Source organism: Mycena indigotica, assembly GCF_014461135.1.
Source record: "Mycena indigotica strain 171206Taipei chromosome Unknown Mind.scaff0008, whole genome shotgun sequence".
In the NCBI taxonomy this organism is placed as follows: domain Eukaryota; kingdom Fungi; phylum Basidiomycota; class Agaricomycetes; order Agaricales; family Mycenaceae; genus Mycena; species Mycena indigotica.
The window spans coordinates 4,647,924-4,661,592 of NW_023503007.1; the positions used below are offsets into that span (position 1 = coordinate 4,647,924).

General features: G+C 52.8%; 3 protein-coding genes across 3 annotated transcripts; 1 reads left to right on the forward strand and 2 right to left on the reverse strand.

Annotated features, from left to right (window-relative positions):
- Nucleotides 1-3,277: 3,277 nt before the first annotated feature.
- On the reverse strand, nucleotides 3,278-4,919 carry MIND_00985100 (DDE Tnp4 domain-containing protein; the record flags this gene model as incomplete). Its single annotated transcript, XM_037366458.1, has 5 exons — nucleotides 3,278-3,724; nucleotides 3,760-3,924; nucleotides 3,973-4,013; nucleotides 4,093-4,716; nucleotides 4,757-4,919. 5 exons carry the CDS (start codon nucleotides 4,917-4,919, stop codon nucleotides 3,278-3,280), a joined length of 1,440 nt encoding a protein of 479 aa, XP_037217870.1.
- Nucleotides 4,920-5,592: 673 nt separating this feature from the next.
- MIND_00985200 (DDE Tnp4 domain-containing protein) lies at nucleotides 5,593-7,002 on the forward strand (the record flags this gene model as incomplete). Its single annotated transcript, XM_037366459.1, has 3 exons — nucleotides 5,593-5,738; nucleotides 5,786-6,410; nucleotides 6,460-7,002. 3 exons carry the CDS (start codon nucleotides 5,593-5,595, stop codon nucleotides 7,000-7,002), a joined length of 1,314 nt encoding a protein of 437 aa, XP_037217871.1.
- Nucleotides 7,003-9,803: 2,801 nt separating this feature from the next.
- Nucleotides 9,804-10,984, reverse strand: MIND_00985300 (Oxidored-FMN domain-containing protein; the record flags this gene model as incomplete). Its single annotated transcript, XM_037366460.1, has 5 exons — nucleotides 9,804-10,414; nucleotides 10,464-10,554; nucleotides 10,597-10,734; nucleotides 10,786-10,911; nucleotides 10,976-10,984. The coding sequence occupies 5 exons, from the start codon at nucleotides 10,982-10,984 to the stop codon at nucleotides 9,804-9,806; spliced, it is 975 nt and encodes a 324-aa protein (XP_037217872.1).
- Nucleotides 10,985-13,669: the final 2,685 nt, after the last annotated feature.

Here is a 13,669-nt window from a genome sequence, read left to right on the forward strand (position 1 = left end):
GAGAACATAGTCGCCCCCGATCCCTTGAGCTCTTCCATGCTTAGGCGGCCCGTGCCTTCATCCATGCGCTCCAGGTGGTGAAGAAGATATGACGGCGGTGCGGTGCCCGCCATCTACCGCGAAGTCACTCGAAAGTTTCCTTTTGCCATTAAAATTGAGTGCGCACCTTTTCCTTCAAGACGGTGGCGATTGGATACTCAAATATTTGGCGCGTGATGGGTCGAAAACGACGCGCCACGCCGGCGTAGTAAGCACCAGGAAACCAACCGGGGAAGTAGCGCACTAACGAGCTTAGGATTCGATGAAATTCATATGAACGATACCTACGAATAGGTAAATAGTCCACAGGTGTATTCCCCGGAGGGCCAGTCCGGGTGAACGTGTCCGTCACCGCCTCCGCCAGCGGCAGATAGCCGTCGTTGTCCGAGACGATTTCGTGCCCCGCGAGAAGCTGGATGATCACCGTTGTGGAAAAGCTTCCCAACTATCAGCCGAGACGTGCGCAGTGGCAGGGCCCCATTTGAGGTACGCACCGTGCGATCTGCGTCGCAAATCTATCTGTTTTGCTCTCCAGGATATTGCGCGTCAGCCGCCGTGCCGCCCGTGTTTGCACTTCCTGGAACTTCACGCAATTGTTTGCCGTGAGGTACGTCTCGAGGGCCTGGCGGTGCCGGATGAAGGGCTTTCCATACGACAAGAAGCTTAACACCTGCGTCCAGCCAATCCTACAGTCTTGTTGTTAAGCTATAAGATTCAAAATGTCGTCATGCCTGGACGCACAACTCATATAACGGGAACGGCGGCCGCCCACTATAAATGGCGCCGCGCTTCTCGAGCAGATCCGTAGCCGCTTGGTGGGAATTGAGGACGATCAGCGACTTTCGCGGTACGCGGAGATGGACGACGTCGCCTGGCGTAGGCAGCTAAGCCTGCTGCCATCGAGTGAGAAATAGAACATACCGTAGGTGTGTGCCCATTTCCGGAAAACATTGGGCGCTTCTAGGTTTGTGGTGGGCATGATTCGCAGATGCCCGATAAGCGTATCCGCAGGTGGGCCAGGGGGGAGTGGGAGTCCATTTGTCGCCGCTGTGCTCAGGCGGCGGAGCAGCAGCGCGGTGAAGACGACGCTGGCAACGATGATGAGGATGACAGTGGGCAGAGACATGGGGGCGATGAGATTCGTGCTGGGAGCTTAAGACCACTGTGGCGCCACCATAAGTACTAGTAGCCGGGCCGGCATCGCAGGGTGTTCTTGATTCTCGATTCTCGAAGATCTTTGGGAAGGCATGACGATTCAGAGAAGCTCTAGCCCCATCTTCAGATACGGACATTGAACTCACTAGTGGTAATTCTGGTTGCTTGCCATTGAAAGCCATAAACCCCAGTGTCCCAGGGCCAGGGGGTCTAGTGCTGGCCAGAATTATATTCAAATGGTTGATTAAATATTGAATATATTCAGAATATTATGAATATATTAGGTACGGTCAGAGTAGTCCGAACAGCTGTACGAACAAATAGTCCGAATGAAATTTGATGGCAACATGTTCGGACTGTACGAACGTTCGGACGTCAAACCGACTCTTGGAGCCGGTATGCACGTCCGAACGCGAACACACATACGAACGCCGGCCCGCTACGGTGATGCCCCTATCAACCCGGTGCTGTGCAGCCCCTCTCTTTTCTCTTGACCACCATGCCTGGCCGCGGTCGAGGCAGCACTCCCTCCAAGCCACGCAAATCCAGCACCTCACGCAAGTCTAAACACACTCCTATCGTCCAGGAGCCCGTCCCAGTGCCCGCTCAGGCCAAAAAGAAAAAGGTTGAGGTTGAGATGCCTGTTGGTCTTCATGATCCGTGTGTGGCCTGATATCTGTCCCCAGTAGATGCTAACCTGATTATTCTCCAGCTTCAAGGACAAGCCACAGCTTACCACCACCCTCATTGACTCCATCCGCGACAACGACCGGTGGCGCGGTGTCCTGTACCCACTACCCGGTGCCAATCCATCGACTAAAAAGGGTGGTGGTGTCTCGGCAGCAACTGTTCACTGGGAGATTGCCCGGCAGCTCTGGGGCAACGACTATGCAGCCTACATCAACTGGCTTGCAGGGCAGAAGGCAAAACTGAAGGCTATTGTTGGTGACAAGGTTAAAAACCGTCTCAAAGTGTACGCTATTTGCCTTTCTTTCTGTATTTTAACTTATATAGCTATATGCAGACTCAGAACTGAGACAGTCAAGATCCGCTCAGACATGGGCCAGACGGGAGCAGGTAATGAGATGACGCAGGCAGAGCTTGACGAGCTTCCAGAAGATGACAAGCACCGTACCGCATGGGGTCTGTGTGCAGCGTGTCTCTGTCGATTTACTAACGATCTTTCAGGTCAGAAAATTGAAGCCTTCCCGTGGTACTTTGCCATGAACGAGCTCATCGGCACCCGCCCAAACGTCCACCCAGTTGCAATTGGCAACAGCACCACAACCAACTACCTTAGTGTCGAGTCCACTGGCAGTGGCGGCAGCAACACTATCACTGCGACAAGAAACAACAACGAGGTCGATGAGCTGTCATCGGACGATGCCAATGACTCTGACGACCTACGCACACCATCATCAGCCGCTGACCATGGCACGGTCATTACCATTGACGACGACGAAGATGACGACAATGACGACGCTGATGCTGCCACTTCTGCGGACGACGATGATGCACATCTAGGCGATAAACGCAAGAAGAAGGCTGCGAACCCATCCCCTTATACTCTCGCTGACACTGCCCCAACCCGTGCTGGAGTCCCAACCCCAAAGGGAAAGCCTACCGACTTGAACACGATGATCGAGCACGAGAACAAGCTCCAGCGCAGCGCCTTAAAGCTCCAGGCAATCGAGGCGACGGCTGATGTCAGCCGCAACAAGGCCCAAGAGAAAATCGGGACTGCACGTATTATTCGTGAGCAACGCAAGTCGAACAACGATGACTTTTCCCGTCGCATGCAGGCACTTGAGGCTGAGAACAAGTACGGCCGCGATGCTGTCCGCCGCATGTTTCCCGAGTTCTACAAGGATGAGCCAGCGGCAGGCTCATCGTCATCATCACACGAACACGGCACCCACTCATCACCAGCGACATCAATGCAGTCCTTAGACTTCAAATCGACAGGCAGCGATAGTGGGTATGGGTCAACAAATGGGCACAATTTTTACGATACAAGCTATGATCCTACCTCATGGTCTAACTACTCTATCCCTGGCCCACAGTAAAGCATATAGGTAAAAAACTAGTTATATCCGAGCTGCTGTCTACGAGTATGTAAAGAAGCAAGTAGGTAACTCTTTAACTGATTGCGTTTTGCCTTGCCAGCTGCAAGACGTGCCCGATTGCCTGCTGCTGTGGTCTCCAGTTCTAACTGATGTGCGCTCTCAGTGTTCGCTTGCTGACGGTTACGAATGTGGGCTGGAATGAATGGATCGTTTTCGGCTGAGGTGTAGTTGGGGTTTGTTGGTCGTTTGGCACGTAGTTTGGCTTCGTGAAGAAGCACAAAGTTGTGGACGACAACACAGGCCATAATCCACTGTGTCGCATAGATGTGGTCAGCCTCGTTGTTGATCGTCAAGCGGAGGCCCTTCAAGGACTGAAGTCGGCCCTTCACAAACCCAATACAGTGCTCGGATTTGACGCGGACATAGGAAACGTGGTTGTTGAAGGTAGTGTTATCTGGGGTTTCCTTTTCGGGACCCTTAATCGGTGCTGAGAGCCAACGAGAGAGAGAGGGTATGCTGCATCGCCCCAAATAAACTCTCCTTCAAGAAGGAGAGTCGAGAGCTCTCGGTACACGCGTGTGCCGGTCCAGGCGGTTGCGTCGTGTGTGCTGCCAACATAGCCATAACCGATGTCGATGATTTGGAGGTTCGGTAAGTTCACGACCTGTTAATTAGTGTAAGTTGCGGTACTGAAAAGATTTCTAACGCAAACCTGGAGATTCATCGAATAGTTCATTTTGCGGTCGGAAGTAGCTAGGCCCAAACCAATTCGGACGCGAGGCCAGTGGAATTAGAGTCCCATCGACCATGCACCATCCGTTGCCCCACTCACGACATCCAGACGTCTTCTCGACCCATGTCTTTGCATCTGCCTTCTCTGCTGCAGTTGGCATGCGGACATACTTCGCAAGCATCCCGCTGCCGAGTATGGCTGTGATAACACGACGCGTGCAACGCGGAATCGTACCCTTGCCCAGTCCCGACCACCAAGAGACCGCCTGGAGGGATGCGCCATTCCCATCATGCCCAAACTGGTACAGGGCGACAGCCAGCTGAATCTCAACAGGTGTCTGGCCGTTATTTGAGTTGTTGGTGAAAATTGGATGACCTTCAATCTTTCGGACAAGTTTATCGAAGGTTGTCGGCCAGACTCGAAGCTCGCCGCGGAAAGAAACCTTGTCTCGGTGTTTCCACTTCTTAAGACATGTCTCCATCGTCGATTCCCGGGGCCGTTCGAGGCGATTTCGGGGCACATTGTAGCGTTGAGAGTACATCTCGTCGATCTGGTGCTGCACCCAGCTGAGAACACGCGAGGAGGCGGGCGGAACACGTCGTTGTCGACGAGGAATGTGGAGCGAGTCGTGGCGGAGCTCAAATGAGTCCACACTTGAGTTGCTGGATTCAGATTCTGACTCGGAGCTACTGCCATCCGAGGATGAGTCGTCTGATATGTCGGCTAGGTCGAGAGGAGAAGGGCAGGCTCGGCGGGGGCAGACCCAGTGAAAGGCGCGTCAGATTTTGCAGACATGCCCTAGACAGTCCCAAGGCCCAGAAGCGCCGGTGGCGGCGCATGCGAAGCCGCTGGCGACTGAGCATATAGTCTTTGGCCGCTTTGACGAGCTCTGCAGCTCGCCCGCGGCGGGAATCAGCCCGCCCCATGGCGGCGGGACACGAGAGAAAGGAGTCACACGCGTTAGCTCGGCGACACGCCGAATATCTTGCCCGCTGGCACCATAGTCTGTTTGGATATGTATTTGGACGCATTCGGATGGTGGTCAAAGTTGAGGAACAAAAGTGTATCCGAATACATGCTTGTTTGTACAAATCATTCGGACATCGTTTGGATGCCGTTCGACGCCGTTCGGACTACTCTGACCGTACCTATTATGCCCTTGGTTGATCACTTGAACATGAATATGTTTGAATATATTATGTTATGTTATAACGAAGTATACAATATTATAGGAACGGAATATTCAAACATAAGAGGATCACAGCTATTTTCCCAGGCCATATACTCACTAATGGTACTAATCTTAGTCTGATCTAGCCCTACTTCTGATAAATATTATATATGATCTATTAGGGACGGTCACGGTTAGCAGGTAGGTTGGTCGGTTGGTTGGTTCGGCGGGTGCGGCAGCCTGGATCCCATCAAAGCAATCTCTCCCGTGCTGTCACGCACTATACCCACCTTGTCCTTTGTTGTAGGTAGATAGTGTAGCTACATCTCTGCATCGGCATTTGTTCTAGTGTTGACTAAGATCAAAATAGTTTGATTCGGAATCTGTCTGTTATCTGATCACATTTCTTTCTCTCCGCATCCACTCCAATGCCTATTCCAACACATCGGGAGACTATTCGGCGGGCCATTCTCTATCAGTTCCAACTCAGACTTCTCTGCTTGACTGCCCGGAATGCCTCTGCTAATGATGGCAATGATTCTGAGTCTGATGATTCTGGGGCTGACTCGGATGTGTCAATCTCTGATTCTACGAGCAGTACTACATCGAGCACCGATTCAGGCCACCTACTGGCTACCATGTTGCACACCCTCCAAGCTTTATTGGACACGTCATCAATGCTCAATCGGCTTGCGAGCACACGCGCTACCTCCGGCCCCGCCATGAGGTGATCAAGTTCAGCCAGTTCCAGCTCTTGACTGCCTTCTCGCAGAGTGCTGAAGACCTCCATAACTTTGTCAACATTGTCCGCATCTCTCCATTCGTATTTGCGTCAATTGTCACTATGATCGAGAACGATCCTGTCTTCCAGAACAACTCACAGAATGAACAAACCCCTGTGGATAAGCAGCTTGCTGTTACACTCTACCGAATGGGGCGCTATGGGAATGGTGGTTCTGTTGATGATGTCGCCCGATTTGCTGGAGTTGGACATGGCTCAGTAACACTCTTCACTAGTCGTTGCTTTGATGCAATCGAGCGACTTCATCCTCTCTTTGTTCGGGCACTTTCAAGAGAGGAGAAAGAGCAAGAAAAATGTTGGATTGACCGACATATTGGGTACCGCTCCTCATGGCGGGAGGGGTATCTAATGTACGATGGGACGATTGTGCCATTATGCGAAAAGCCGGCATTAAACGGTCAAGCATACTTTACCCGAAAGAGTAACTATGGGCTCAATGTACAGGTATGTCATTGCTATCTTCATTGATCAAGCTAGCTGATATTATAAATAGATCGGAAATGTTCCATCTAATCTTCGAATTATTGACTACTCACATGGATTCACGGGATCGGCTCATGATTCCTCCGCATTTGAATATACCACTGCTCGAAAACATCCGGAACTTCTTTTCGAAGGAGACGAGCATGGCTTTGGGGACTCTGCCTATGCTCTCTCCGAATATATGATCCCAATGTTCCGCAGCCCAGCCCGCCCGACCTGGCTGTCAATCACCTTTTCTGTGCAACATTATCCGCTCTCCGAGTTCGATCCGAGCATTGCATGGGAGCTATCAAAGGTCGCTGGCAATGTCTCAAGGGACTACGAACAAGTATTGCCAAAAAGCGTCATCATGTTGAGGCCTGCCGTTGGGTCACTATTGCCATTATACTGCATAATATTGTGGTGGAGCTGGAAGGGATTGGGGAGAGTGACACATTTATCAACCATGGAAGAGCATGATGGTGATGATATGCCTATGCAGAATGATATGGCAGAGGGTGAGGCAAAGCGTCAACGGCTAGTCGCCGAAATCAATGCTATTCGTGGTCGCTAGTTAATTATTCAACTGCATCTGTTACAAAAAATATACAAGAAGTAGACGATTAAAAGGTGTATAGAGTAATTTGTAAAATTCAGAAACCTATTCTTCAGGAGCAGCTTGGAGCTCCGCAAGCTTCTCCTGATACTCGGCAATAGTCCAAATCCCTTTCTGGATAGATATTAGCACTTGGTCCGAGCATCAGAAGAGTCGTACCTGAAATTCTTCTAAGAGCATCCGCCGCTCCTTGAGCAACAGTGAACGGTTCTGCATATCAAGTTTTCGGCGTTTATGCGCCTGCGCTTCATTGTTCTGCTGTTGAAATGAAGTCATAGTCGCCTTCGTAAGCTCGATCATTTCGTCCTCGAACCCCCTTCTTCGGAACAGCCTGGAATGAGCTCTGGGGTCGAATGAGAGTACTTGGACGAGGGCCAGTACGAGAAGCAGTTGACGTCAAAGAAGAAGGTGTCGGAGTTGTTGGAACCACTTGTGAGCCGAGCGCCTTATTCGTAACTTCAGTCAGCATCTGCTCCGGTGTGCGAATAGAAGGGGAGGCAGTTGACCCAAGCTTCATGTGAGGTGGAAGCAGTGAATCATCCTGTGAATTGCCGCCAAAATCAAGTGGGGGAGGATAGTCAAGCGAATCACTAGAAGGCGATTCGAAGTCTTCCAACGAGTAAGGAAGAGGCTGTGATGGATCCCAACCACGAAGAGCAGGGTCTTGAGACCATGATGGTTGCAACTGTGACTCAGTCGATTGTGGCCACTGAATGGTAGGAGGGGATACAGGGAGTTGAGCAGCCATAGTCTTCGTTTTTTGCGTAGAATCAATCTGAATGAGTGTCGTTTTGTGACGGCCAGCGGGTGTAAGTGCTGTTGTGGCACAAATGGGGACAAGGTTTGGGCGTGTGGACCAGAGCCGATAGAGTGCCGGAAAGAAGGGAAACTCCTTGGTAATTGCGTCCCAGATGTTTTGTGCATCATCGGGGGTGTCGTGGTGAGGCCCGTCTGCTTCAATATAATGCCATTCGGCGTCACCTTCAGTGAGGCCTTCCCCAGTCTTCTTGAGACGCTGCATTTTCGTTTTGAACTGGGTGGTAAGGCTTCCAGTAGGTTGTTTCAGCGATAGAAAGGCACCAGGAAACAGCACATACGCATCAATTTTCCTCTTCACGCGGCCAGCACCCTCTCTACCCGACAGGCCCAGCTCTTCGGCCATTCGCTTGTGGACAGTGTTTTTAGAGTCGCCCGAAGTGTTCTGCACCAGTGCCAGTCAGTATTGACGCGTATTCTTGCAGTTACCATAGGACATACCTCGCCCGGCTCCTTCCCAAAGAGAACCTTGAAGTTCTCAGGCTTTGCCATCACTGCGATGAGCGCGTTCGTCTCATCAACGGACCAGGTGTTATTGCCCATGCACAAGAAGGTACAAGATGTAGAGAGAGTGTGACTAAACTAGTGACTCGTCGCGTCTCCTTGATGGGATCCAGGCTGCCGCACCCGCCGAACCAACCAACCGACCAACCTACCTGCTAACCGTGACCGTCCCTATTATATATGATGATTTCATAAGAAAAATGTTATTCTAATAGGAACAAGTTTCAACAGTGATCATTTTAGGATGAATCTATTGAACATAGTGTAGGAGTTGCGAACATTTTAGCAATGTCACGCGGATGCACAGCATCCAAAAAGGAAATTCCGGCATGTGACAGCGCCCTGGATCATATAAGTGAACCTTTTTTGGCGCAAATAGAGGTATAAAAAAAATCTTTTTTTGGTACATTGATTTTAGCCATATAATTGATCGAAATGGGGGCCGTTTATTCCCGAACTCCTGCAGTGCATAGCCTTGACATTGCCCTATGACACCATATGACTCGATTGACTCATAGCATAGCCACTCTGTACACGTATATAAGGCAGCCATTGTAGTAGGTAACAGGAAGAATCCCATCGCAGTTTTGACCCACTTTTGATGGATTGATCCAGCGCTGATGCGTCCTGCCTTTTGGAACATTGCACTCTTTGGATGTTGCAACCCAACTTGGAACAATGCTGGTCTTTGGAGACTGTGCTGTTGATGCTCATGCTGCTCTCAAACATAACAAGGGAAACAGGGAGAACCTCAAGAAAACTATGGTTTTGGAGTATCTTTGGACTCAAGAGATTTAGACAGAAGATTAAAGGTATGTTTTATGTTTTTCTAGATTGGTGTTGTTGGTGGATGTTTGGTGTGTTGTTGTTTGTGTTTGATGATGTTGGTGACATCATGTCACACTTTGATCAGGTCTTTGATCATTACCTATGTGATCTTGGATTTAGCTATTTTTCTATGTTTGTCTTGGTTGCAGCAGGCATATACTGTGTCTGGAGCCCTGACCTCACCCGCTATGTGCCAGTTGTGTGTAGTGTTTTGGGTTTATTTCCCATTTTCACACATGCTCTTGGCCACCGCACATTAGCACCAATTCCAGTCCGATTCCAATTCCAGTGATCACACCACCCCTCCATCAGTTGCATCACCACCCCACCCTAGCGATCCACCCTTGTATTAAAACAATCAGCTTCATTGTGTACTAATGTATCACTCAACGGTGCTGTGTCAGTACTATTCATGTTGCCAGTCATTTCAGGGTGGTACATCAAGTAGAAAGAAATTCTAGTACTTACTGTAGCCTAAGAATCATAGAGACCCTTTAATTCCACATCTCCTTTGACATTCACTGTTCAAGGGCTGGATGGACCAATAATTGTAATCTACCAGTTGGATAGAGTCATTTACAAGTCTAACCCTAGAATCCTGCCTTTCCCATTTAAACTGCCACTTTGTAATCCGTATACCCAATAGCAGGGTCGACGCCTTCCGCGCCATAGAGATGCGCGAAATCAGGTGTATTGTCCAGTGGCTTGCCCTGCTCGATGCGCCGCGTAAGGTCGGGGTGCGTCAGCCAATGCAGTCCGAAGAATACGCCCTTGACGACGCCCGTGCCGTCCCCGACATACGCCTCCGCATCCGCGACCTGGAGCGCAGAGTTGACGAACAGCAGAGAACGTGTGACGTAGCCCTTGAGCGCCTCGACAACGTCGAACTGCGTTGCGCGGAGCTTGCCGTCGAGCTCGACGTCCAGGAAAGGATTGTAGCGCGCAAGGACGACGGAAGAGAGGGGGTTGGGGAGCTGGTCGATTTGCGTGAGGAGGTATCCGAATGTGTCGAGCGTTTCGTCGAGCGGCATGCCCATGTCGTTGTACCCGCCCGTGGGGCTGAGTTTGATGGAGACGTCCTGCGGGTAGACCTCTTGCAGCGCGGCGAGTGCCTCTAGGATGAACCGTGAGCGATTGGCAGCGGAGCCGCCGTATGAGTCGGTGCGCTTGTTTGAAGTCGAGTCAAGGAATTGGTTGGGGAGGTAACCATTGGCAGCGTGGACTGAGGAGGAGTCAACATCTGAGGCCAAAGACACGAAGTTGTCACGAACGTTCGACACCGTCGAAGCCCGCTGCTTTGGCGTTGACACCTGCCTGCTTGAAGAGCGCAATGATCGTCTTGGGGTCGGGGAGCTCCGTTGGCTGCCATATGTGAGACAAGTAACTGGAGTCATTGAAGCTTACTGTCACATAACCGGGTGAGCCCGGGAGGAATCTAAACTTTCCGCCCCGAGCAGCAATCGGCGAGGGTCCGTAAACCGGAACGCCAGCAGCAATCTGTTGCGGAGCGTCGGGATGGCTGACACGGCCAAGATGCCAAAGCTTTATGGACGCGGTCAGTAAGATGTATTGTTCGGCGGCGATAACGCTTACTTGTGCGTAGATCTTGCTGCCTCGCGCATGCACGGCGTCGATAATCTTCTTCCATCCATCGATATGCGCGGGAAGACGAGGTCTGTTTGCAGGCGAGGCCTGTCGAAATGTCGTCTCTCGCGAGGTCTCTGTGCGTTATTCATCGGTCGCGGTACGGCGCGCGATCGGCTGCGGCGCCGCACGCCCTCACGTCACACATAATAAAAACTTTCACATGTCAAATCATACCCCCCCTTGCACGCCGCGCTCCAACGCTAAGTCGCGCTCGCTCGCCAAGTCGCGCGAGCGAGAGCGTACTCTAATATACCCTGCTGGCTCGCGCACGGACCTCTAGAAAGTCACGAGGTAATTCTAGTGGGGACGAAAATTTGGATTCTGAGGGCTATTTTGGCCAAGTCTGGCGCGTGCATGGGGGTCTTTGACAGAGTCCGTTCTCGGGCATTCCGGGCAGGTATTGGTAGAGTATATACGAGAGTAATGGGACTGGGACTGGGACAATGGGACTCGAGTCCCACTTTTCCTGGTCCCAGTCCCATTCCCGAAGCCCCGGAGTGGGACTCGGTTACGACAAATCACCCTAGTTGATGGATCGACATGGGTCGCATCAACTGGGTTGGGGGTTTTCCACCCTGGACCCCGACCAGGGCGTCGCCCTGGACCCACCCTGCCGGGGGCTTCCGCTCGCCGCTAGGCCCGCTGCGCGGAGCGTGACATCTCTTTCCGGTGTCTTTTGTCCTATTTTACTTGGTAAACATGTGAACTTTTGACAGGGTGGCGGCGCCGGCCGCGACGGCCGGGGTTTCCCACCCCGGACCCCGACCAGGGCTTCGCCCCGGACCCCACGCTGCCGCGGGCTGCCGCTCGCCACGGAGGCCCGCTGCGCGGCGCTTCTTTTATGTTTTTTTGATTGATTACCGATGCTGATTGCTTTTCTCGTGCTCGGCTACGCGCTCTTGGCGCCGTGGCAATGGGACTCGCCCCATCAAAGTGGGACTGGGCCCATCAACGTGGGACTCAGTCCCATTTGACGAGTCCCAGTCCCACTATTCTCGTCACTCCTCGTATTGGTAGGCAAACTTCGTGTATCTGGCTAAGTACGAGACACGCTAATTAAGACGCGTTCGACGCGTTTGATCGCGTCAAAACGGGGGCGTGCAAGACAAGTCCATCCCGCTGCACCATCCCACGCAGGCGCGCGTATCTCACTTCCCTCCAATCCAGCGTTAACGCAAAGTCAACTCCCGCTTCTTCCCTGCGCTCAGAGTTGATCCATCGCGTTGCAAAGGGCTGGATGCCGATGAGTCCCGCTGCTCCCCTGGGCCCTCGGACACGACAAGGCGCGGTTGTAACCGCCGTCCACGGCACTTGTGTGGAGAGCACACAGCCGAACACGTTGCTGGCCCGGCGGTACGTGGGCCTCCGGCGGCCTGGACCTGTGAAAAAATGAGCTTTGAATAGCGCATGAAACGAGGAAAAATGACCCCAGAAATACCATCAGATGGCGGTGATGGCATCAAATGGCAGCGCAAAATCGCGCGCCGGAACGGGTGGAGGTGTTCTGGGGGGTGCCAAGCAGGCTTGCGAGCATCGTTGGCAGGAGATGGCGAAGCTATCCGAGAGCAATAGGGCCAACATTGAAGCAGAGGGATGTGAGCCGGCGAGACGGTGTTGTGGCCCAACGGGAAGTTGCGGGGCCAAGGGCGATGGCGGTTGATGGTCCACGGAAGTCAAGCCGTGGTACATAGCCGACAGCCGCAGGCCGGGCGTTCCGCTCGCCTCCGGCGGCCCGGACCTGGGAAAAAGTGAGCCTTAGATGACGCATAAACCAAGAAAAAATCACCGCAGAAATACCATCAGATGGCACTGATGGCATCAAATATAACGCGAAATCGTGCGCGCAGTGGAAGCCGAACGCGGTATATGACATCAAGGGTAGCCCGCGCGCAGTGGAAGCCGAGGGCGGTATCGGCACGTGTGGACATGACATCGATGGTAGGCATGGCCGATCAGGCTGGGGCCAGGGAGGCACCGCCGAAAGCTTTGTAGGCCGGACGTCGGTTGTGCCTCCGGCAGGCCAGACCTGGGAAGAACCGAGCCTTGAATGCCGTGTGACGCAGGCCCAGACGACGGCAGAAATACGATCTGATGGCATCAAATCGAGCGCAAAGGAGAAGGAACAGCAGTGCGAGGCAGAAGCGACAGAGAAGCATGTCGGCATAGTGGAGGATGGGGAGAGGAGGGGCGCCATGTGCCAAAGAGGCACCGCCGAGAGCTTTGTTGGCCGGGCGGTACGCTTGCCTCCGGCGGCCCGGACCCAGAAAAATTGAGGCCTTGAATGCCGTATAAGAAGGCCAAAAATACGCGCCAGAATACCATCAGGTGGCATTGATGGCATCAGATCCGGCCAGCCGGCCACCGCCGAGGAAGACCAACATGCCGCCCTGGCGGAGGGAAACTGGTGCGCGGGCGGAGCAGCGACGGCCGCAGACATATCCAAAGGAATCCCGACAGCGGCGATGACGGGGCGGCTGATGCGCCAGATGTGATGTCGATGGCGGTGATGGGGCGGACTGAGCCCGGCGTGGGGTGAAGAGGGCGGAGGATGGCATATCGGCGCAAGGGGAGAGAAGAAGGTCGGCCAGTGATGCGAGGATCCGATCCGATGGGACGCCGGGCGTTGGTGGGAGCGCGATGATGGCGGGGTGCTGATGCGACATCAAGCGCAGTGATGGAGGCGATGCAAGCAGGGACAGCGGCAGATACATCCAAAGGGACCCTGATGGTGGCAATAACAGGGCGGCTGATGCGCTAGAGGCGACGTCGTTGGAGGTGATGAGGTTAACTGAGCCCGGCGTGGAGAGCAGAGGAGAAAGCGGCCAGTGAT